General features: G+C 35.3%; 2 protein-coding genes across 3 annotated transcripts in view; one reads left to right on the forward strand and one right to left on the reverse strand.

Annotated features, from left to right (window-relative positions):
- Positions 1 to 4,344: 4,344 nt before the first annotated feature.
- Positions 4,345 to 17,049, reverse strand: LOC125678304 (ADP-ribosylation factor-like protein 3). The gene is made up of 6 exons (XM_048916661.2): positions 16,811 to 17,049; positions 13,510 to 13,653; positions 9,058 to 9,174; positions 8,804 to 8,854; positions 8,366 to 8,551; positions 4,345 to 5,323 (listed from the first exon to the last, which is right to left on the reverse strand). The coding sequence occupies exons 1-6, from the start codon at positions 16,811 to 16,813 to the stop codon at positions 5,279 to 5,281; spliced, it is 546 nt and encodes a 181-aa protein (XP_048772618.1). The 5' UTR covers positions 16,814 to 17,049; the 3' UTR covers positions 4,345 to 5,278.
- The window catches only part of LOC125678299 (sideroflexin-2-like), a 26,943-nt gene continuing 9,031 nt past the window's right edge, over positions 8,728 to 26,639 (forward strand). Inside the window, exons 1-6 of one of the 2 annotated variants that reach the window (XM_056155427.1) lie at positions 8,728 to 8,743; positions 17,751 to 17,901; positions 21,180 to 21,350; positions 22,088 to 22,186; positions 22,552 to 22,630; positions 25,614 to 25,699. In XM_056155427.1, coding sequence (XP_056011402.1) covers positions 17,753 to 17,901; positions 21,180 to 21,350; positions 22,088 to 22,186; positions 22,552 to 22,630; positions 25,614 to 25,699 — 584 coding nt within the window. In that variant the 5' untranslated portion in view covers positions 8,728 to 8,743; positions 17,751 to 17,752. Of the gene's footprint in view, positions 8,744 to 17,116; positions 17,186 to 17,750; positions 17,902 to 21,179; positions 21,351 to 22,087; positions 22,187 to 22,551; positions 22,631 to 25,613; positions 25,700 to 26,639 lie in introns of those variants that run through there. The other variant, XM_048916650.2, reaches the window with a different exon arrangement.

Here is a 26,639-nt window from a genome sequence, read left to right on the forward strand (position 1 = left end):
TGTTATCAAATTACATCGTCGTTTAAGTTCCCAACGACGACAATTGCTACTGTAAAAATATTCATTCGTTATCTCCTTCAAATAGAACCAATATAACAGATCTATACATGAATCACCAATCTTTGCAGATGTAACGTTGACTGTTCGTATCCAGGATATATAAGGCCATTTTGACCTATAAAACACGCGAGAAATTATCATCATTTTATAATCCTCTGTAACAATAGATTTTCTCCTTTGTTTCAGGTATCAAGCCCTAGAACTTCATTCCATGAGATGGGTACACTTCGAATGTGCGAAATTGGTGGTGAGGAATTCAAGACCAATTCTGAATTTCGTAGGCATGTAAAAAGGAAACATCAATCAGAGAAATTGTCTTCGTTTGTGACCAGTGCAACACACGCTTATAAAAGAAACATGAAGTACAAAAAATTACATTGTTTTCTGAATACACGAAGTGCATACATATACCATGGCAGCCGTTTAATATATCCGTTTATGTACATTATGAAACGATTATTTTTACGGTATTGTGTTTTGTTTTACAGAGATACTACTAATCTTTTACATTGCATTTTACACATGCTGATGTGTTATTTCATTGAACCAGAAGTGTTCTTAATTTTTATTTGTTATTAAATATATTTCAATGTTATTGCGTTTGTATTGAACTAATAACAACTAGTGAAAAATTTGTATTGAAGAGTAACCTCTCATCTGAGCAGCAAATATTGAAGAAGAAAAAACATCATGGACAAAACTGCTTTTCATTTAGGTTCATCTTTCAGCTACAGGAGTGATATTGCGAATTTCTGAGAAAATATCCTTTTTATTTTCTTTCATCAGTATATGCACTCTAAGGTTGAATTCAATGTAATTACAAGAAACGAAAGGTTTTTAAATACAAAAATACTGATATTTATTACTAGCTTGAAAATACGGATGTATATTTAATTGCTGTTATAAAATTTAGAAATTCATTTCAAAATTAAGGATTATCTCCCTCATGCATAGCTCTTATCCTTGGACAAATTTGGCTCCACTTGTTTGGCACGCTATTTTTGGCTATATTTAGATCTAAAACTTCATAGCCATCTTGTTTTGTCCAATCCTGCACACGATCATGACAGTGATACCTGGCTTAGTTCGATTTGGCTGGATTTTATCAGAATCAAGCATGCTAACTTCTTCATAACTACCATTCCAATTCCTTTTAAATTTGGTATGAAGCATCTTTGGGACAAGGAGGACATAAATTGTAATTTTCAGGACTCCTGGAGCCTTAGGGGTGTGGCAAAAATTGATCAATATACACCTGCATAAAAAAAAACAGTATCTCGAGGCGTTTAGAAAAAAAGTCCAGAAAACTGGTCTTCTACATAAAGGGGCTTGTCCCCATTAAAAATCAACAAACCAGAACAAAACTAAACTCGATTTGGTGCTTATCAATATACACCTGCATTCAAAAGATCAATTTGATATCTCTAGGCGTTCAGAAAACTGGTCACCACAGTAATTTTTCTAAGACAAAGGGGCACTACTCCATAAAAAAAACGAACTGGATGTTGCGGAATGACAAACATGGGTAAAACTATATATCCGACCACTTTGTGGTGGAGGCATAAAAATCAATGAAACAGGATCAAACTCAACAATAATGACGTAACTCGTCAATATACACCTGCATACAAAAAATCAGTTCAATATCTCAAGGCATTTAGAAAAAAAGTCCGGAAAACTGGTCCTTGGAGTAATTTTTCTCCATTAAAGGGACACAAATCCCATCAAAAATCAATGAACCGGAACAAAATTCAAACTCCATCTGTAACCTGCATTCAAAAAATCAATTCAATAGTCTCAAGGCGTTTAGATAAATGTCTGGAAAACTGGCCCTAACAGTAATTTTTATGCCCCCCTTCAAAGAAGAGGGACATAATGCTAATTGCACCTGTCAGTCGGTAGACCTGTTGCGTCTACTCAATATCTTGAGAATCATTCACTTCATCGTAATGATATTTCATGTATGGGTTGGTTACGAATAGAAGAGAACTTGTTGATTTTCAGGTCAAAATGTCAACCTACTCTGGACAAAGGAAGACACTGCCTGCTCAATATTTTGAAAACCCTTTGCTTGACAGACATCAAACTTGGTACATCCTAAGGAGTAGTTGACCCCTATTGATTTTGAGGTCACATGGTCAAATTGGACATGGGAATATACTGACCACTCAATGTCTAGAGAACCCTTTGCTTGACAGACATCAAACTTGGTACACTGGTACATCCTAAGGAGTAGTTGACCCCTGTTGATTTTGAGGTCACATGGTCAAACTGGACATGGAAATATACTGACCAGTCAATGTCTAGATAACCCTTTGCTTGACAGATATCAAACTTGGTACACTGGTACATCTTCAGGAGAAGATGACCCTTATTAATTTTGAGGTCACATGGTCAAGAGTCAAACTGGACATAGGAATATACTGTCTACTAAATAATGAGTAAATATCTTCAGAACCCTTTTCTTAACAGACATCAAACTTGGTACACTGGTACATCTTCAGGAGAAGATGACCCATATTGATTTTGAGGTCACATGGTCAAACTGGACATAGGAATATACTGTCTGCTCAATATCTTGAGAACCCTTTGCTTGACAGGCATCAAACATGGAACACCATCATCAGATGACCCTTATTGATGTCGCATGGTCGAGGGTCAAACTGGACATGGGAATATATTGTCTGCTCAATATCTTGAGAACCCTTTGATTGACAGACATCAAACTTTGTATACTGGTACATCTTCAGGAGAAGATTACCCCTATTAATATTGAGGTCAAACTGGACATAGGAATATACTGTCTGCTCAATATCTTGAGAACCTTTTGCTTGACAGACATCAATCTTTGTATACTGGTACATCTTCAGCAGAAGATGACACTTATTGAGGTCACAAGGGTCAAACTGGACATAGGAATAACTATCTGTTCAATATCTTGAGAACCCTTTGCTTGACAGACATCAATCTTGGTACACTGGTACATCTTCAGAAGATGACCCCTATTGATTTTGAAGTCACCTGATCAAAGGTCAATGGTTAAACTGGACATAGTAATATATTGTCTCCTATATTTTAAGAATCATTTGCTTGATTGACACCAAACTTGGTACACTGGTACAGCATAAGGAGTGGATGACTCCTATTGGTTTTTTTAGGTCACATGGTCAATCCACTTTGGACATAAAAAGATATTGTGTGCTCAATATTTTGAAATGGTTTGGCACCATTATCAATTAAATGATGTATTTGTATAACCCTTTTTAATTTTGCACAATGAGGGGCATATGTTTTACAAACATTTCTTGTTCTATGTTAAAGGGCACAACTCCATCAAAAATCAATGAACCGGAACAAAATTCAAACTCGATCTGTAACTCACCAATATACACCTGCATACAAATTTTTTTTATATCACCTTAATTAAATGTCACAGTGACCTTAAAGTAGGATGCGACACACCTTCTACCTAAGATGCATTAGTTGACCAATTTTGGTGATTCTAGGTCTAATAGTTTTCAAGTTATGAGCCGGACAAGTTTTTGCCATATATGGCCATATCTTCTTAATGAAAAGTCACAGTGACCTGGTTTTAATGTGTGACACACCTTCTACCCAAGATGTATCTACAGACAAAGTTTGATGATTCTAGGCCTTGTAGTATTTAAGTTACGGGTCGGACACGAAAAAGCTAACAGACGGACGGACAGACGGATATCTTCTTAATGAAAAGTCACAGTGACCTGGTTTTAATGTGCGACACACCTTCTACCCAAGATGTATCTACAGACAAAGTTTGATGATTCTAGGCCTTGTAGTATTTAAGTTACGGGTCGGACACGAAAAAGCTAACAGACGGACGGACAGACGGATATCTTCTTAATGAAAAGTCACAGTGACCTGGTTTTAATGTGCGACACACCTTCTACCTAAGATGTATCTACAGACAAAGTTTGATGATTCTAGGCCTTGTAGTATTTAAGTTACGGGTCGGACACGAAAAAGCTAACAGACGGACGGACATGAACGCCATACCATAATACGTCCCGTCTTAAGACGGGCGTATAAAAATCAATTCAATATTTCAAGGTGTTTAGAAAAAAAGTCCGGAAAACTAGGTGTCGTGGAAGGACAGTAAAACTTTTGTGGCAATATTCAATCAAAATATTATCCAGAAACCAATGTGTTACAAATGGACTGAACAAAATTAATATCCCTCCGCTTTAGCTAAAATCGCATGTGTGTGTGTACAAAAACTGTTATAAAGAAGACTCTAACAGAATGACGATCATCGCATACATTTATTGATATAACATAAATGATGCAGAATATGAGTCTGTACTAAAGACCTCTGATTTGTTGAAAAATACACAGCGTTTTCAAAATTAAATAAAACATCAACTTAACAATCAGCATTTCATTAAATGTGTAATAAACGGTGACAGTGAAATTCATAAATACTTCAGTATGCAATTTCATAAAACTTAAATGAATGTATTACCTTATCAGATCAGATCATAGAAAAGGAAATGGACGGGTTTCATCATATACCAATAACATGCATCAAGAAAAAGATTACATGTACAACCTACTCAATCATGTAAATAAATCACTTAGGTGATATGTGAAGAAAATCAGGGTCATTTGGGATTTTTTCATACTCACGATTTTATTTCTTTCTCACCCTCATTCATGTGTACAAATGTACTATTATCTTGGATCAAGTGACAATGCATGCATTCTATATCTCTGTCCATGTGTAGACAGCTGTTACAGGACTTTTACATGTAAATATTAGTGAAAAAAATTACATCATCCAGGATTTCAAAGCAAGGAAAATTCAATTAATGAACTTTCACAATGTTTTTGAACAATACTTGACAGAATTGATATTAGTTTCTGTTGTATAAAATATACTCTCTCACAATTTCATTAATACATGCATTAAACACAAAATGCATATACATGTACCCATAATGCTAAATAAAAAGTATGTTGACAAATTCTTGATAAAATAAAAAAATTGACATCAAGGTTTATAATTTTTATACCAGTCAACAATATTGATAAATAAATGTATAGACATGTAAATAATGATGGTTTGATATCAGTGTCCCACGGACTCCAGTCAGCTTTCCTCCAAACACATGGGAAACTGCTAATCATCGCTGTCAATGTCACTTGTGCCCATTGTCACATAAGTAGGTCACTAATTGCCCTATTTCTTCTTGCTTACAACTTGACTCATCCAAGTAATTCCGTCCTACAGAAATATAAAAGGAACAATATTACTCAGATTCTTCCTTTCTACAAGTACAAAAATATTGCACCAGTCTAAATATAGGCCATTAAAAAGTCAATTCAAATTAACTTCCTTTAAAATACAATATTTTTTATAAAGTAATAGGATCATTGTTTTGGGAACAAAAACCTTGTCTCCCTTTCAAGGGCAAGTGATGAGGAAAGGAATTTGTCCCATTTATATGAACTTTTAAAAGAATTAGGTTTTGGCCCTTGCACTTCTCCTCCAAGTTTGCAAAATGTTAAAAGATTCTAAAGTTATGTCCTCTGCAAAAATTTTGAACTATTTTCATACGGTGCTTTGGAAGAATGTCAAGGTCAGAAGTTTGTAACATTGTACTTCATTCAATGCTAAATTTAAATTCTAAGTTCATAGTCAAAATGAGAAAGGGTTCTAAGAAGGTACATCCTGGAGAATAATAATAAGCCATCTTTATTTTAAAGTCGGACATGCACACAATGAACATCAGCTATATGCTAGATATTTACCACCTTGTGTGGATGTTGGCAAAAGGGGATCATTGATGAAAACAATTGAATCCAAGAGGCCCATGGGCCACATCACTACCTGAGTCACCTTGGCCAATATTTAAAGATTTCTCCAGCATATTCACATGTAAAACTTTGATCCCTATTGTGGCCCGAAATTACCCCCGGGCCATGAATATTACAAACTTGAATCTGCACTATGTCAGAAAGCTTTCATGTAAATGTAAACTTCTCTGGCCCAGTGGTTTTTGAGAAGGTTTTTAAAGATTTTCCCTATATATTTGTATGTAAAACTTTGATCCCCTATTGTGGTCCCATCCTAACGCTGGTGGTCATGATCTGATCAAACCTGACTCTACTTTATACCAGGAAGGTTTCAGGTAAATCTTCACTCTTATGGTTTAGTGTTTCTTGAGATTGATTGATTGATAGCTTATTGTTTAATGTCCCGCTCAAGAATCTTTCACTCATATGGCCATTGCCAGTGAAGGGCTGCAAAATTCAGGCCTATGCTCGGCGCTTATGGCCTTTGAGGGTCCTCCCTCTTTATCGAGCCACACCTGCTGTGACACGGGACCTCGGTTTTTGCGGTCTCATCTGAAGGACCGCCCCATTTAGACGCCTCTAACGACAAGCAAGGGATACTGAGGACCTATTCTAACCCAATTCCCTACGGGACGTGTTTCTTGAGAAGACTTTTAAAGATTTCCCTTATATATTCGCATGTAAATCTTTGATCCCTGATTGTGGCTCCACCCTACCCCTGGGGGTCATGATTCTAATAAACTTGAATCTCCACTATGTCAAGAAGCTTTCATGTAGATTTCAGCTTTTCTTGCCCAGTGGTTCTTGAGAAGATTTTCAAATGACCCACCCTATTTTTGCACTCTTGTGATTATCTCCCCTTTGAAGGGGGCATGGTCCTTCATCTGAACCTTTACTCAAGATGATTTGTACCAAGTTTGGTTGAAATTGGCCCAGTGGTTCTGGAGAAGAAGTCTAAAGTATGAAAAGTTTACAGACAGACGGATGGAGTGGACAAAAGGTGATCAAAACAGCTCACTTGAGCTTTCAGTTCAGATGAGCTAAAATCTTAGGACCATGAGGGTCAAGGTCAAAAGTTTAAGGTCATACATCTCCTTGACTGCCAAACTAGTTTTGTTAAAAATTTGAAGGCAAACTCAGTCACATCCTGGACAAAGTTAAACTCTGAACTTTTACTGAATTACTTATGTTTTAAATTTAAAGTCATTAATGTAAAATGTAAAAGTTCTATGGTTTTGCCCTGGACATAATCTAGATAAAGCATGAGAAGTAAGAAAAGAAGGGTTGTACAAAGCATGGCATCTCCACACAATATCGCAAGATAACATCCCTGCAAGTCCTATTGAAATCAGAACACAAGTACACAAGTCCTATTGAAATCAGAACACAAGTACACAAGTCCTATTGAAATCAGAGCACAAGTCATTTAAGAAATTCTATTTCAGTGATTTTGGATTATATAGTTAATTTTGAATACCACTAAGAACCAAGATCTCTGTGTAAGATAACATCCTTCCAAATGCACTTGAAATCAAATACACAAAACAAAAGCTAGTGTACCAGGAAATTACTACTTATACTACGTAAACATTAATTACTTACAGCAAGACATGCTAATTTTAAAATTCATTGCAAGCAAGATTTTTATTTCTTATTCTATTCTGTCACGCTTTTTTTGGAAAGAAACAACCTTGTATAAAGATTTGGGTCTAATGGTTGGTTTTTTTTAAAAGTTAAAATAAAAAGTCAAGGACACTGGAAATTCTGAAATTCCTTGTGTGCAAGATTTACATTTCTCATTCACTTTTATAAAATTTCAGAAATGCAAACTTGCATAAAGATTTCATCTCTAAGAAGAAATAAGGATGCTCTTTCTTTATAAACGAATTTCTGTTGTGTACTACATATGTATATAATCATTTCAAATAAATTTACGACAATTATGCTCTCTTACAAGCATCCATCTTAAACCATTCTTTTTTCCTAATGGTTCTAAAGGATATAAAAGATCAAGGTCACCAGAATAAAAATTCCAAGAAGACTTGTGCTCTGATTTTAATGTAATATTAGCTCTAATTCTGAAAATGGTATTTTGTTGTAAAAATGTACTATTATGATTGTTTTTTATGTAACTTTAACCATACTCATTCAGAAAATTAAAACTAGGTTTAAGATGTTATCAAAATAAAGATTTCAGTTCTATTGAATATGTAGCAATACACAGAAATCAATTTTTGTACGGGAAGACAATAATGTAATTTTACTTCATTCAGAGCCCCTGGATAGAATTTATAACACAAATATTAATAACAAATGTTCATAAACCTTATTTTATAGTAAATCACAATTTTGTGAGAAAAAAATTGCAACATCAAAATGACAGCTAGCATTGCTTTTATGGCACTTGCAGGGTTGCTCTATTACATGCCACATTAGGAAGCGATGCCCGGCATTATGGAGTCGTATTTACCGCCACTCCCTCTCCATTGTGAGCTGAGCAGGCTTGGATGTGCCACTTCCTGTCTCGGATTGTTTCTAGTGATAAACCCTGTGCTATTTCTGATGCATGTGCAGCCTGAAGCAGGTCCTGTTTGTTGGCATAAATTAACACAGGGACTCCCTGCAGCTTCTGCTCTTCTAGTAATTCTGACAACTCCTGTAAGTCAAAATCACAATACACACGAGTCCAGAATCATTATCAAGCATCATCAAATTTCCTTTATACCAATCAAAATCAGAAACAAATTCAGTCTTATCCAACACATCCTCTAGATACTAATCATTTATGCAAGGTCACACTGAAAAGTGGGTTAATGTTGGAGACTCCCATTTAAACTTTATCATACAGGTAGGTTTTCTCATTATCAAAACATTTCTTTCTTGTTTCTAAAGCTCTGAATTAGCTTACTACACCAGTTTCTTCAAATCTCTTTTGATCTGCACTATCTATCACATATATCTGTAAAAATAGAAACACAGCATATATATACTTTAGAAAAATTTCTACAGGAATTTTAAGTAACCAACTTACGTAAACAGAATAGATAAACCATCACTTTTGTCATCTTTCAATAAAAATACATACCTATATTATAAGCCCAGTATTAAAATGTTTCAACTTTATACACGTGAAAGTAACAGAAATTTGACAAATCTACTCACAAGAACATCGGTATTTTCAAAGTAGTTTTTCCAGTATGGTCTGATTTTTCTCTGGCCTCCTATATCCCACACATTGAGTTTGAAACCAGAGGAGGCGACTGATTTAATATTGAAACCCTGCAAACGGAAAATGACCTTTCAGTAAAATTTGTCATGATATGTTGCTCAATTTCAGAAGATCGGATTAAAGTTCAAGTATGTTTTAGACAATGCAGTTACCATAACACACCTGCTATAAAGTTTGAGTAGCAACATAATTTGCATGAAATATCAATCATTCAAAAATATAATTTACAAATAATTTTATCGCCAATACCCCACAACATGAGCAGAATATTCTGTATACATGTTTACCAGTGTAAATGAATCTAAAATTTAGCACTGAGACACTGTATCATTATGGACAACTAAAACAGTTCATATTTTTCACAATATAAATTGATACTCTTGCTCTAACACAAAAGTACGTGTTACACCAATGTATGAATCCTGCTAAAACAACTATACTCATGTTGCACATGCAAGTAGAAAAATAGGCACAAACAGTACAGTCTTCATTTATTTTACAGATTTTCAAAAATATATAAATGTATAAATATTTCCTATAGATATAATCAATATTTAAAACTGAAGCCAAACACTAATACATGTGCTGTAAACAGGGTAAATGTTTATATTTGTGATTTATGTCTACCTGTATCCATCGTCGGATACCCACAGGTGATCTGGTCTTTTACTCATCACAGACGAGATCACCCGTGGGTATCCAACGATGACCTGTATTTTGTGTTAACAAATGATTATCAAAGGTAACCACTATAAACATCTCCAACTAAGTAAACCAGTGTGTGCATTGAATTATTAAAAATTAATCATTGTAATCTTTTTCTATTAGTAATTTACAAATAATTTAATTTCCCTTGTAAAATACAATTTCATTGGTTCATTGGAGTTTATCAATACCAGTATATTTTATACCATTACTAACAAGAGGCCCATGGGCCACATCGCTCACCTGAGTCACCTTGGCCCTTATCTGAAGACTTTCCATATATATTTGCATGTAAAACCTTAGTCCCTATTGTGGCCCCAACCTACCCCTGGAGGCCATGATTTTTACAAACTTGAATCTGCTTTATGTTAGAAAGCTTTTATGTAAATCTCAGCTTTTCTGATGCAGTGGTTCTTGAGAAGAAGATTTTTAAAAAATTTCTCTATATATTATATATTTCTATGTAAAACTTTGATCCCCATTGTGGCCCCAACCTATTCCCGGAGGCCATGATTTGAACAAACTTGAATCTGCACTATGTCAGGAAGCTTTTATGTAAATTTCATCTCTTCTGGCTCAGTGGTACTTGAGAAGAAGATTTTTAAAGATTTTCTCTATTTATTCCCATGTAAAACTTTCATCCCCTATTGTGACCTCAACCTACTCTGGGGGCCATGATTTGAACAAACTCAAATTTGCACTTTGTCAGGAAGATTTCATGTAAATTTTATTTAGTCTTCTGACTCATTGGTTCTTGAGAAGATTTTTAAAGATTTTCCCTATATATTTCTATGTAAAACTTTGATCCACTATTGTGGTCCCATCCTACCCCCAAGGGGGGGGGGGGGGGGGGGGGGCATGATTTGAACAAACTTGAATCTGCACTATGTCAGGAAGCTTTTATGTAAATGTCAGTTCTATGGCCCAGTGGTTCTTAAAGACCGAGGAAATAAGCACCGCCTTCAAATTTACCTGGTCTGTGAAACCTTGTCAATCAGGAGAAATTCAGCTTAATTCAGATTGGATGCTAGAAATTGATGGACATTTAAGTACTAGTCTTTGTGTATACCTTATCTATCTTAACTGCCGATCGAGGCGTCCGTGCAATCATTTGATGCTCACCGCGTAATCCAGCTCTATAGAGAAACGGTTTTGGATTTTTCATATAGAGAGTCACACAATAATAGTAGTAAATTTTGAAAACAATTACATAAATTATAATAGAATATAGTAAGTTATGTTTAGGAATGGGTACGATTGATAATGATAATTATGGATTGCTGAGTATAATTTACAATAAACATATTAATTATGAGTAAATACATTGTACGTTAATGAAATCTTGTTTACACCCAGTTGAAAATTTATAAGCGTAATTTTCCTCTCGAAACATGGCGACAAAAGTTCAACTTATCGGAAGAAAAATTAGCCGCTAAAAGGGCCCTTTCTTGTGTTTGATGGTTGGAATCGGGATCAATCCAGAGGAAGAACAAATTATTCGTTCAGAGCAGTTATTGAAGGAACTGTTGGAAAATACGAATGTCCTGTTTTGTAGACCATGTGTTATGGACGAGTCACACAGACAACTTTGGTAGCCAGATAATTCTGGTGTGCGGTCCAGAAAAACTAATTCTAACAGCATAAAACTTTCTAAGCTGTTTTTGGAATATATAGCCATCATGGGGCGTGGCACGATGATCGGTACATCAGCTATACATAGCCAGAAAATCTACCGCAGTAACCTCCCGTCGGAAACTGTATGTTTGGCAGTCATACATCGTCGGATACAGGTTATCCGACGAAAGCAGTCAAATGCATACAAAAAAACTTTGAATAAAGAATATTTTGCCCAAGTTTTCAATGGCTAACATTCTCATTTATATAAAATAAATTTATCGAGCTTTAATTTTTACATTTGATTCATTAGATTTAATTATCAACGTTTCGATTAACCTGCACAAGAAAAATCACTACCATGAATTTTTCAATCATACAAAAATGTACAGGTAATGCAGGTAAAACAGATAACATCCTGTGTATTTGGGACGGTATATACAAGCTAGCAGGGTTTCCTCTGGTTCGGGGCTTCACACCTGCCTTAAATTAGCTCCGCTCCTCGCAGATGTACGTGTCACATTACTAGCGGGTACCGGGCGAGGTATAGGTATCGGTGGGGGACCTGTCAAGATCTAACACCGTAGGGACACATTTCCAAGTCTGCCGGGTGATTAGCTCTCCTCATATACCGCCCGCACCTCGGGTGGGACAAGGAAGGCAGCCGTATGTTTACCGGGCGGGGAGCGTATGGAATGATGGTGTTGGTGGCCGCCCGATATCCGTAAGGTTATCGGTAGGTAACCGGGAGGGGTACGTCCGGTACCCATACGGACATCGTACGGACTAGGTACCCCCGTGCGGTCACCGCTCGGAGACCTGAGGGGTATCGGATGAAGCCCGGACGATGTCCGTTCTGAGAACATCCGGGTATCGTTCGGTGACCTTTGCCTTTTCATGCGTGTTAAGTGCAATTAAGGCAATTGCAAACTGGTGTATATATACCTATCGTCATCGTCATCATCTCCAACATCATCATCGACGCTGTTGCCATCAACATCGACATGGCCAATCCTCCGAGGCATCTGAGACTGCCGTTCCTACGTCTACAACTCGCTGAAGCACGTGAGCGTTATCTTACGATGGGGTTGACATCGCCAGGATTTAACTCCGCGCTAAAAGCTGCCGGTGGGGTATACGGGCCCTGAATGGCGTGTTCTCACCGCATGGTCCCCGGCCGGACACTTTTCAGATTTTGGCATTCTCAGGCCGCTCAGAACCCGCTACCTAGTCGGATACCTAATCGCAGTGTAATGTGACACAGGTATTAACTTACTCGAGGGAAACCGACCAGTTGAAAACCTCGGCCTTTAAGAAGATTTCTAAATGACCCTACCCTAATTTTGCATTTTTTGTGATTATCTCCCCTTTGAAGGGGGCATGGCCCTTCATTGGAACAAACTTGAAAGCCCTTCACCCAAGAATGCTTTTGGCCAAGTTTGGTTGAAATTGACCCAGTGGTTCTGGAGAAGAAGATGAAAATGTGAAAAGTTTACAACAACGACAGACAACAAACAAATTTTGATCAAAAATGCTCACTTGAGCCTTTGGCTCAGGTGAGTTAATAAAACCAAGTTGATGTTAGATTGCATAATATGATACCCTGGGAAATTGGAAATGACGTCACAATACAATCAGCTCTCCTTTTATCCATTTTGTTGCTTTGGCAATATTGCTCCACAACAATTCAGTTTTAATTAGTCATCAAATTACATCGGAAGCATTTTCAAAAATTAAGTCATTAAGAATGAAAATAATTTGTAGACTACTCATTTTATACAATATAAAGCATGTTGAAACAGATTACACATTGCTTCACGGTATGCAAAGCATAAACAGTAAATACATACGTTATATCATATAAATATTTTTAACAATATATGACACAGTACGTACTGTATTTGCATGTAACTATGTGTTATGTAATCACTTCTTTCTGTATATGTACTGTATTTATATATTTTCATGCTGCCCCTTGATTGGAAATAAAATATGTTCTATAAAATAAGTAGAGATTACTTTCATTCCTTTACCAGTTTACGATTACTATACATATGTATACCTACCTGAGTTGGTGTAATATGGCTGATATCTTCAGATGCTAATTTTTTCAAAAGTGTAGTTTTACCAGCATTGTCTAAACCTAGCAGGAGTATCCGTAGTTCCTTATCTTGGTTTGATTTCAGCTTCCTTATTAAATCTAATAATCCCTGTAGGAAAAAAATCTATGTAGCTCTAAATACATAATATATATAACTAGTACATCAATAAAATGTTAAACTAAAGATGAAATGATGGAACCAAATATCAGATCTATATATGAAAATGTCAGATAGAAAGTACAATGTACTATAGAACACAGGCACCTGAAGTATGGATATTACTACCCCCCCCCCCCCCCCCCCCCGCCTTTATAATTTTTTTATGGCAATAACTTCTCTGAAATGTGTGAATTCCCTGTCTATCTCATCCCTCTTTCGATTCATGTAATCGTTTCATGCTTTTTGTAAGCTTTAGAGATTGGTCTTCTACCGGAATAATAAAATACATACACGTGTATTTTATTATACCGGTAGAAGACCTTTATCAAGTGCATAGTAGTTATTCACTACAGTAAGATGTTGTAGGTTCACATAATTTCTTTATCATAGAACATTTCTCTAAATGTTAAATATTTGATTACATTTTACAAACCCTGATATCTAATAACTTGACGGGGACAGGGGATTTGTACCCCCATCCATTTTACCTATTTCCATGCACTTACAGTTGTCGTAAAATATTATTCATGTTAGAGCCCTAATGCAGGTTGAACCCCCCCCCCCCCCTCCCCCTTCATCCCCTGGAAAAATTGCTTAGATTGAAACACAGCCCCATCCCCAAAAAATCTTGAATGTGTGCATGTTTTACATTACAAACAAAATGTCTTTACAAAAACCTTTAGGTATTTCAGTGTATACATATGAAATCAATGTGGGTTTTTTTTTCATGATATATCAAACAATTCATGTTATTATATCATAATATCAAGTTACATAAGGACTTCATACATTATAATTAAATTTTGCCAATTTGAAATATTCAGACAAGACAAAACCATATTTTTCACAGAGTGTATTCATATAAAAAGAATTGGTGTTTTTTGAGGGATTATTCCTAACTCTTGAGAATACTGATAAAACTGCTATTGCCAGTCAGTTAGGGCATACCTAACTGAAGACCTACGGAAGACTTACAGAAGACCTACAAAAATATGGCTATATACATCAAAACTAATATGATTTTCTGACTAAGCATGTCTCAAATATATAATAAATACAAACAATTTTGATAGAAATAAGTTCTAAAGTGTATTTATAAAGTTTGACATGGGGACAAATTTTTTTCTCTTCGACGACCTAGCACAAGAACAATAACTCATCTAAATATATATCTACAAATCAGCTGTTCAGTTGTGAATCATTTCTTTTATTTTCTAATATACAATTTTGAAACATTTTTCTCATCTTTTAACAAAGAAAATATACAAGAAATGATTATCAATTGAACAGCTGATGTGTAAATATAACGAAAGTTATCATTCTTGCGTTAGGTGTCCAAGAGAGAAAAATAGTTCCCCCTACCAAGCTTTGAAAATACACCTTAAAACTTATTTTTATCAAACTTTTTAAATTTGTTTATATTAGTTATTGGAGACATGCTTAATGAGAAAATCATATTAGTTTTGATGCATATAGCCTATATTTTTGTAAGTCTTCTGCATGCAGGTCTTCAACTACCTGTAGGTCTTCAGTTAGGCAGGCCGGTCAGTCAGACTGGTTTGATGGCCAGTGTCAGTTAGTTCAATTCAAGGAGCCAGGTGCAATTTCATCCATTGCTTTCTCTCCCTCCCCATTACATTATTATTGTTACAGTCTTTAGCCAATCATCAAATAGAAAAACAGAAAGGCCTAATACAACTAAATAGATGAACGAGTTCATGAGTTTCTTTATATAAAAATATACGATATATTTACGCTTACTTTTTACCACTTTGAATTTATTGGTTAATTTTGTTTTAACTGTCTTTTAAATTGAAAATGGGGTGTATTGTTGTTTATAATTATTTGATTTGAAAGAGAAAAATGTCGAGGCTAAATGTGACGTCACAATGCATGATTTACGTCGGCTGGCGTTGTATTCCCCGCTTTAAATGAATAGGTGGATCCTGTAGAACTGTTATCCTCGTATATCCCTTTTAATATTTTGATGTTATTGGGCGTTTAGTGCAAGGAAAATTTCATAATATATATTTTGAAATGAATTATTGTTTATAATTGTTTGGTTTGAAAGATGAAGAAAAAAGTTGAGGCTATATCTGACGTCACTATGCACGGTTTACGTCGGCTGGTGCTATATTCTCCGCGTTAAAGGAATAGGCGGATCCTGTAATTATTTTCATAGATATCCCCCTTTGATACTAGGCGTTTAGCGCAAGGGGAATTTCATAAATAATACATATTTTTAAATGAATTGTAATTTACTGTACTGAACAGAATTATGACTATCACTTGGGACACGCCAATGACAATATCATGCTTCACTCAGTCCAACGGTCACACCGTATATATATTATTAAGCCATGGTTACACGTACCTGGTTTCCTTTTGACCCGGGTTATAATGAATCGTAAATATATAGGACTCACATAACAGGTACTGTAGCATTTTGGCAATAAATTATCACAATATTGATCTAAATCATGTGTAGTTTCATTGTTGTGTCACATATATCAGTTGTAATCACAGAAAAATGTGTATTTTTTCTCATTACCCATTTTACCAAACTGAAATAAACAATCGTTGATATTTTCACAGTCAAGCAAAATTATGCCATAATTTTTGTAGCGAAGATCCAATGTATCATCCCGATTGGGATTAACAAGTTTCACATCAAACGGAAATAAAGTAACGAAGAAAACTAAAAAAAATTCGGATTACGAAGGTGACCCGGCCCGGCCCAGTTTTTACTATCCATTTTACCAACTATCGAGAGCCTGGCCTGGTCCTTTGCATATACAATATTTATAGTACTGTTAAAAATGTACCTATACGCCATGGGAGTTTCATAACAAACAACTCTGCGAGAGATATCAAATAAATATTGTTAGTAACTGTATATCAATTCAAAGTAATTAATTTCCCAATCGCTACATTTTGAAATGTGTCATGATATGGAAGACATGACTGCTCTTCAAGAAAACAATGTAAAAATCTTAAACTAGATTCTTTCTCAAATTTACCATACGTATTTGGACGTATTTACAATGTCTGAATAAGATGCGTTGTCCAGTTAATTAGTAAAATATTGAAAATTATGCTTTTTTACCATTTTCCACACCGATTTGGCTTCCCTATGTTACTACGCGTGACGTCAGAGTCTCGTTTTCACTTTGAATTCCGTAGACTATTCGTAGTTTCATCGCTGAAGAGTTCCCAAAACATTACAACGTGATAAAAATGTTCATGTGGAACGACCCGTTTCGTTCTTTTTCCGTAAGCAGAGAACGAAACTGAGGAATAGCGATAGGTTTCATTCACAGTGTTATAGGCCATGCTACATGTAGGTTTTATTTGATATGTCATTGAAGAACAGTTATTAAAACCGGACTTCCTCGAGTTACTAGATCAGTCCACTTAAATGTCAACAGTACATGCATGGTTTGTTGAACTGTCAACAGGTCAAATTCAATGTCAAATCCAGGTTTGCGCTATTGATTGATAAAATCATACAATTATATGGAACTATTAAATAATTGATTAACAATGAAAATAATTCGCATATTACTTCCAAAGAGGTCTGCGAATTATTCATAGAACTAGAATGAATGTATACCTCATTTTTCTATTTGATTGACATCTACATCTAATATGCTTCAAGTCCTAGCTTAAAAGCTATATTACTAAGCCTATTTAAGCATGCAGAATTTAGAGCTTCCTGTACTTTGGGTTGAAGTTCCAAGATATCAAATAATGTTTGTAATTGTCAAATTAAAAGAAAACATCCCAGCGACTCACATGGCGGTGTCATTTTTCTTAAACTGTCATGAATGGGTTCTTAAAATATTTGGATTACTGAACCATGAATTTGTAGAGAGCCATAAGCAATGTATCCAATTACTGCTGTATACACACAGACTATAATGTACAGTCTGCTACCGGTGTTGAATAGTCAAGTACATATATATTCATTTGAACATTTTCTAACATTACAGGAAAAATTCATTTCTGTATTTTTTGTTATATTTCTTCTGAATTTTCTATTGTAGAGATGGAGAGGGTCGACTTGAATCAACCGATATGGGACCTGAATACGTTCAGGGGTAGGCTTCAGTATTACACCTGGATTACCAATCCACTTCTCAGTCTTCAGTCTGAGTCAGCTCTGTTTTCTGCTAGAGATCTCATTCAGAAGTACAGGTAAACATATATATATAAAATTTATATATAATAATATCAAACAGGAAGGGAGAAAATACAACAGATCAGACTGGGAATTGAACCTGGGCCTCCTGAATCACCAGTTAGGTGCTCTACTATTCTCTTTAGAGAAGTAGACTGGCATAGTCTAGTATATATATATGTCCACTTCTCTAAGAGAATACTGCTCTACCAACTGAGCTATCTGGTGATTGATGAACAGTGGCTCATATATTTTGTTATTTAATATGTATTCATACAGGATATATATAGTAGATACGAGGTCAAATAAATAAGGATATAAAAAGCACTCAAAATTACAGTACCAATGACACGAACAACAGTGAATTGTCATATTTTTTGGACGACCTTTAGTAGTTTGTAGTATAGTTGTAGTGTTAGTTTCCTTTTCTATTCAGTTTTCTTTTCTATGTAAATTTTCTATCATCCTATGTAAATTTTCTATCGTCCTAAAGGAAGGGACAGGTCATCCTGAAAATTTAACTTGTGTCAAATGTATAATTTTTAGTGCTCTATCTAATATATATTTATATAAATTTCAAATTGTATATCATTTGAATTGAAAGAGAAAGATATGAATTTATAAAAAGTAATACTGACCAGAAGATTCCTTTAGGAAGAACCAAAAGAATATGTGAATTATGTAACCTAAATTGTGTAGAAGATGAATTTCATAATTTCATTTCCTCACCGATTGTCCATTCTATGTTGAAGAGAGAAATACTGTTTTTTTCTGATACATGTATATACAAGCTGAACAAAAATTTTATCTATTTAACAAATAAGGACACATTTTCTTGATTGATTATTAATGAAGACAAGCCAGTAATTGTCAAATTGAGTGAATATTTAGTTAAAACTATCAGAAAAGAAGTGATGCTTTAAAACTGCAAAAATCATTTTAGTTTATTATTCATATGTTAGTTTAATACTGGTGATTTGCAATTCATATATGTATGTACTCATTTCCCCCACATGCTACATCCATCTCTCTATCTATCTATTTATCTATCTGTGTGTGTGTATATATATATATATACATGTATATATATATATATATATATTAATAACAAAACCTCAGTCTGAGATTTCACATCCATGTAAATGAGAGAAACTTCATTATACTTTTCATTAACTAGGTTTATTTTGAAATTTTCATTTCATATATTATGCATAAACTATAGTTAATGCTGTTAATCTCTAAATTATAGCTTACACGTACCTTCATCTATTTCACTTGAATACTTGTTTATGAATTTAAGTTATTGTTTATAGCTGTAGATTTAAATGAATTGAAATTTGTTTTTGTTAAAAAATGACAAACAGTCTGTCTAATAATTAGTTTCATGACTCTAAATCATGGTCATTGATTTCTTTATGTGTGAAACTGCATACATGTATTTCTTGACTTAATATAGTGTATACACTAGGCCAAAAAAATTAATTATTAGTTTTTTGGGCCTGGCCAGTATCACATGGGTTTTGGTTTTTATACCCCCCGCAACAAGTTGTGGAGGGGGGTATACTGGAATCGGGTTGTCCGTCTGTCTGTCCGTCCGTCCGTCCGTCCGTCTGTAGACGCAATGGTTTCCGGACTCTAAAGCATTATCCTTTCCACCTACCGTCACCATATCATATATATGGACTACCCATGGGATGAAGATGTTCCCTATCGATTTTGGGGTCAAAAGGTCAAAGGTCATGCGCACTGGACATCGAAGTAGTAATATGGTTTCCGGGCTCTAAAGCGTTATCCTTTCCACCTACCGTCACCATATCATATATATGGACTACCCATGGGATGAAGATGTTCCCTATTGATTTTGGGGTCAAAAGGTCAAAGGTCAAGTGCACTGGACATCGAGGTAGCAATATGGTTTCCGGGCTCTAAAGCGTTATCCTTTCCACCTACAGTAACCATATCATACATATGGACTACCCATGGGATGAAGATGTTCCCTATTGATTTTGGAGTCAAAAGGTCAAAGGTCAAGCACACTGGACATCGAAGTAGCAATATGGTTTCCAGGCTCTAAAGTGTTATCCTTTCCACCTACAGTCACCATATCATACATATGGACTACCCATGGGATGAAGATGTTCCCTATCAATTTTGGGGTCAAAAGGTCAAAGGTCATGCGCACTGGACATCGAAGTAGCAATATGGTTTCCATTTAAATTCTTTAATGGCTTTTTTCATCGCATGGAGATGCTGTGTTCCTAGATACCTTTTGGATCATAATACTGAAGTTTTACCTATTACCTACACCCTTTGGGAGATTGGGGTAAGCGGGGGGTATTCTTAGTGAGCATTGCTCACAGTACCTCTTGTTTTAATCTATACTTGTTTGTTTTTTTAATGTAAATGAGGTAACTCTTTTGTTATAGATATTTATGTAAAACTTTCAGAAGGTTTTAATATAAAGATTGAAAGTATGTTTGTGATCAAATAATTATTGAATGCATACTCATTTATAAATGTGCAATTGTTTGAGAATAATAGTATACATTTAAAAGTAAATAATGTGAAGCTATTTTTTTTTTATATAAAAATAAACATTCCGTTGCTCATTCTATATAGATATATGTACATGATAAAGAAAAGTAACTCGTGCTACAATCAACATAAAAAGGAAAGATAACTCATGTAAAAAAGAAAAAAGGAATACCTGCCTGCCTCATCAAAATTTGAATTTTATGGAATGAAAAACTATAAATTTTTAAGGCCCAACAGATCTTGTTTACAATAAATAAACCTAGTATGTATCCTGCATTTTTGTGAAATTGGCCTGCCATACTGCATACATTTTTAGGGAAATGATGACTGATTGATGAGCTCTTTTAAAGTTTCACACACAGGGCTAAGCCCATTTAGGGCCCAAACTCTGTGATACCATAAATTATGGTATCACAGAATTCGGGCCCAGAACAGGCTTAGTCCCTTTGGTTTCACAAAATGTTATCAGAATCTAAAACTGCTGTAAATGTATTTCTATTGGTCCAAGCAAAACTTCGCTTATATACAGACTAGTAATAGCTTATATACAGACTAGTAATAGCTTATATACAGACTAGTAATAGATTGATCATTAAGGTTAATACATTTTAAAATACATCCTTTGCATCTATATATTGTAGGTCAGTTAGGTGACCATGAATAAACAAACCTGGGTATTGTGAAGATGGCTAAAATATTACTAAGTTTACAATACATGATTATCATCCTTTAATTTTGATTTGTAATTGATTTTGTTCAGGGCTAAAGAAGAACCACGGGGAACCACAGTGACCCAGTTACGACGGGCCCAGCAGCTCTATCTCTCTGCTTTCCACCCAGACACAGGAGAACTACAGAATGTGATTGGGAGGATGTCATTCCAGGTCCCAGGGGGCATGATCCTGATAGGAGCCATGATTACCTTTTACAGGTAAGCACCCCCCCCCCTTCCTCCACAAAATGGAATATGCTCTCCATTGACCTTGTCCTTTGACTTTTAAAACTTATAATAACCCAGCATCTTTTGTATGATAACATTCCTGTAAAGTGTTATTGAAATTGAATATCAAATAGACTCAAAGTGATGCGTATGAGAAATTTCTGAGTTACACTTTGAGTTGCAGGCTCACTGAATACCTGGATACCCTTGTTATGCATGTCAGACATACAGAGGTACACAGACATTCAGAGGGTCTGTGCTTGCAGAGACCTTTTGCATTTAATTTTGGAAACCAATAGGAACTTGAAGATGTGCAAAACAGTATTTCTTTAAGTATCACTGAAGTTAAAAACATAATATCCTCAAAACTTTGCATTCAGAAATTTTTGAGTTTTCCTTTCCTTGACCTCACCTTTTACATTTGACCTTGAAAACCAGATCTTTACTAAAAGTTTTTAAAAACTTGATAAATTTTACCTTAATCTTGAGTTTCCCTTTAGTGACATGGACTTTGTACACTTGACTTTGAACACCAAAGAGAATCAAGGTCTTTATGCAATGCATTATTCCTGCAAATTGAATAAAAATCAGATGAGAACAGTATTTAGCTTGAATGTTGTGAGTAAATGGGCATGGAATCATATCCACACCACAACTGTGTTAGTAGGGCATGATTAATTAGACTTTTATCACATCACCCTCAGTAAATTTCCTTTCTTTTTTTACAGGAGTAATACAGCAGTGATTTTCTGGCAGTGGGCCAACCAATCATTTAATGCTCTTGTGAACTACACCAATAGAAATGCAGCAGCAGACATCTCCAAAAAGTAACTCTTAGTAGACTGATTTATTCCACTCTACACAGAGTGGTAATGGATACTGTAAATTCCTAAATATATGCGAGGAATTTATTATCGCGTAATTTCGTGATAAGCATCATTCTCGAATTAAAATTACTCAGTTTTATGTTTATATAGCTAAAATACGTGTAAAGACTGTTAATCAACAGAAAACTCGCGAAATTATGTTCTCGCGATTTGACGTATACTAGTCATTTTGCGATATTAAGTACTCACGAAAAATAAGGAATCTGCAGTATCTAAATGGAATGAGTGTGTCAGGTGAAATGTTTAATGAAATAGTAAAGGCATCATGTTTTCCTTGGTACTATTTTGTGTGTATGACTTTTCAGACAGCTGGGATTTGCGTATGCAACTGCCACAACTAGTGCTTTGGTTACTGCTTTGGGACTGAAAGCAGTTCTTGCTCGGGTATGTTTAAGAATTGAATAAAGATTTAAGAATTGATACTTTGTTAGAGGAATTTGTTGGAGAAAAACTCCTGAGATTGTGAGATATAGAAAAATATATAGGCTTGGCTTTTATTTTCCAACAATATCTTTGAGACTGAGGGGTTCATTTTTCAACAATTCTAACGATTGGGTGATTATTTCTATTCCACAGCAGTTATGGTTGTAATATATACAAAGTACAATTCTTCTTTCAGAAGATATGACATCAAGGTATAATTATGGTTAGAAATAAATATTATTGTTAAAAAGTTCAGTTGGATATGAACTTGGTTGGTGACATGATCAAATCCTATGAAGCCCTTTGGGCTTCTTGGAAGATTTAATCAGGTACCGACCAAGTTTGTATCCAACTGAACTTTTTAGCAGTGTTCTTAAATACTTTTGCAAAAAAGGATAATTTAAAATTATTGTCTACCATACACTAGGTCCATATTTGATGAAATGAGACACTTAAAATAATGTTTGGTGACTTTTTAGTCAGAATTTATGATTTACAAAAAGTTATAAACAAATTTTAGCAATGAATAGTATAAGTGATAACTTTGATTGTAAGAAATAATTGGCTAAATTTATACATGTGCGTATGGTTCGCCGTCGATTGTTAGACAATATCATTTGAGCATTTGTAATAAACTCAAGAGCCTGCATTGATGTACAAAACATCGCATGATAGTCATTGATGAAATATCAACAGATGTTAACTACTAAACGATTTGAGATAGGTTGTTTGTATAACATTCAGTATAATAAAACAAATATTGCATGTAGTTGAGGGTAACATTGAAGATTTTCACCTCTTGAAAAACATTCTCAACTGAAGCTAAGCCTCGGTTGACAATGGTTTTCTTGGAATGAAAATTTTTAAACCTCAACTACATGCAATATTTATATCTGTTGTTAGAAAATAGGTAGGCCAATTTTTATATTATGCCCCCCTTCAAAGAAGAGGGGCATATTGGTTTGCGCTGGTCGGTCGCTTGGTTGGTCGGTCGGTCGGTAGACCACATGTCCGCTCAATATCTTGAGAACCATTCACTTGATCGTAATGATATTTCATATGTGGGTTGGTTATGAAAAGAAGAGGACCCCTATTGTTTTTCAGGTCAAAAGGTTAAAGGTCAAGGGTCAATCTACTCTGGACATAGGAATATACTGTCCGCTCAATATCTTGAGAACCCTTTGCTTGACAGACATCAAACTTGGTACACTGGTACATCTTAAGGAGTAGATGACCCCTATTGATTTTGAGGTCACATGGTCAAGGGTCAAACTGGACATAGGAATATATTGACCAGTCAATGTCTCAAGAATCCTTTGCTTGACAGACATCAAACTTGGTACACTGGTATATCTTTAGAAGAAGATGACCCCTATTGAATTTGAGGTCACATGGTCAAAGGTCAAGGGTCAAACTGGACATAGGAGTATACTGTCTGTTCAATATCTTGAGAACCCTTTGCTTGACAGACATCAAACTTGGTACACTGGTACATCATCAGGAGAAGATGACCTCTGTTGATTTTCATATCACATGGTCAAACGTCAAGGGTCAAACTGGACATTGGAATATACTGTCCGCTCAGTATCTTCAGAACCCTTTGCTTGACAGACATCAAACTTGGTACACTGGTACATCTTCAGGAGAAGACGACCTCTATTGATTTTCAGATCACATGGTCAAAAATCAAGGGTCAAACTGGACATTGGAGTATACTGTCTGCTCAATATCTTGAGAACCCTTTGCTTGACAGACATTAAACTTGGTACACTGGTACATCATCAGGAGAAGATGACCCCCATTGATCTTGAGGCCGTGTGGTCAAAGGCCAAGGGTCAAACTGGACATAAGAATATACTGTCTGCTCAATATCTTGAGAACCCTTTGCTTGACAGACATCAAACTTAGTACACTGGTACATCTACAGGAGTTGATGACCCCTATTGAATTTTAGATCACATGGTCAATCCACTCTTGACATAGGAAAATATTGTCTGCTCAATATTTTGAATTGATGATACTACTCTCAATTAAATGATGTGTGTGTATAACCCTTTACAATTTTGCACCATGGGGGCATACGTATTTTACAAACATCTCTTGTTTTTTTTAATTCTTTACCTAAGATCTGGTTTTATCTTTCAGAGAAATATTCTAAAGAATTCAGCTTCTAAACTCCTTACATATGTGACAGTTTGAATAATACAACACTTTTTTATACGCCCGTCTTTAGACGGGATGTATTATGGTACAGCGATGTCTGTCGGGGTTTTCTCTTTATAATTTCATTTCCCTTTCACATATCATGCTGAAACTTGCTGTGTAGCTTCTTTGTGGGTCACTCTAGATCATACTGCAATTTTGATCCATTTCAACCTTTTTTCCAGGAGTTTTGCCCCTTTATTTGGAAATAATTATTATATGGAGGGTACATAATTTGTCCGCCCTACTCCTCCCACAGTTTTCAAGTGAGAGCCTTCTTATTTTGTGGAGTGTTTGTATGGGTATTGAAGATGTGCATGTGGGATGGATTTTGATTTTCTACAATTTTTGAGAAAATTACAGGTTGTTGAACTTAATCTATTTGGAAATTAATATTCTACGGAGGGTACATAATTTGTCCGCCCTACTCCTCCCACAGTTTTCAAGTGAGGACCCTCTTATTTTGTGAAGTGTTTGTATGGGTATTGAAAATGTGCATCTGGGAAGGATTTTGATTTTCTACAATTTTTGAGAAAATTACAGGTTGTTGAACTTGGTCCATTTTGAGGAAATCTAGATTTTTAAGTTAAGACCCTTTGTTCATATGAAAGTTTGTCACAGCCTCATGATGGCTGATAATACCAGAAGCAAAGTTATACAAATTATAGCACAAGAAAAACACCCTATGTAAGTATTTCACGGGCGTATTATGTACCGTTTGCGGTACTCTTGTTGTTGACAGAGAGCAGCACCAATGCTTCAGCGCTTTGTACCATTTGTTGCAGTGTGTGCCGCCAACATGGTTAATATTCCGTTAATGAGACAAAGGTAAGCTTTTAGTAAATTATAACAATTGTTGTTATAGATGGATTTCAAGACATGATTACTGCTCAATGTAATTAAAATTAGATCCTTTGATTTGCTAATCTAAGGAAGTGAATCAAAATTCTCAATTTAATTACCGTTGATGTGCAACTTAGGATTGCTGTAGTTATTACATCTTACTGTAGTTATTACACCTGTCTGTAGTTATTACACCTGACTGTAGTTAATACACCTGTCTGTAGTTGTTACACCTGTCTGTAGTTATTACACCTGACTGTAGTTATTACATCTGACTGTAGTTATTACACCTGTCTGTAGTTGTTACACCTGTCTGTAGTTGTTACACCTGTCTGTAGTTATTACACCTGTCTGTAGTTATTACACCTGACTGTAGTTAATACACCTGTCTGTAGTTGTTACACCTGTCTGTAGTTATTACACCTGTCTGTAGTTATTACATCTGTCTGTAGTTATTACACCTGTCTGTAGTTATTACATCTGTCTGTAGTTATTACACCTGTCTGTAGTTATTACACCTGTCTGTAGTTATTACACCTGTCTGTAATTAGTACATCTGACTGTAGTTATTACATCTGTCTGTAGTTATTACACCTCTCTGTAGTTATTACATCTGTCTGTAGTTAATACACCTGACTGTAGTTATTACACCTGACTGTAGTTATTACACCTGTCTGTAGTTAATACACCTGACTGTAGTTATTACATCTGTCTGTAGTTATTACATCTTACTGTAGTTATTACACCTGTCTGTAGTTATTACACCTGTCTGTAGTTATTACATCTGTCTGTAGTTGTTACACCTGTCTGTAGTTGTTACACCTGTCTGTAGTTATTACATCTGTCTGTAGTTGTTACACCTGTCTGTAGTTGTTACACCTGTCTGTAGTTATTACACCTGACTGTAGTTATTACACCTGACTGT

This window comes from Ostrea edulis, chromosome 2 (assembly GCF_947568905.1).
Source record: "Ostrea edulis chromosome 2, xbOstEdul1.1, whole genome shotgun sequence".
Taxonomy (NCBI): domain Eukaryota; kingdom Metazoa; phylum Mollusca; class Bivalvia; order Ostreida; family Ostreidae; genus Ostrea; species Ostrea edulis.

What these genes read in the sequence shown, in the direction of transcription:
- LOC125678304 (XM_048916661.2), bottom strand. An exon ending in GCCATATTACACCAACTCAG is followed by an intron (nt 9,175 to 13,509) that starts GTAGGTATACAT and finishes TTCCGTTTGCAG; the next exon opens with GGTTTCAATATTAAATCAGT. An exon ending in TTGAAAATACCGATGTTCTT is followed by an intron (nt 8,855 to 9,057) that starts GTGAGTAGATTT and finishes CTATTTTTACAG; the next exon opens with ATATATGTGATAGATAGTGC.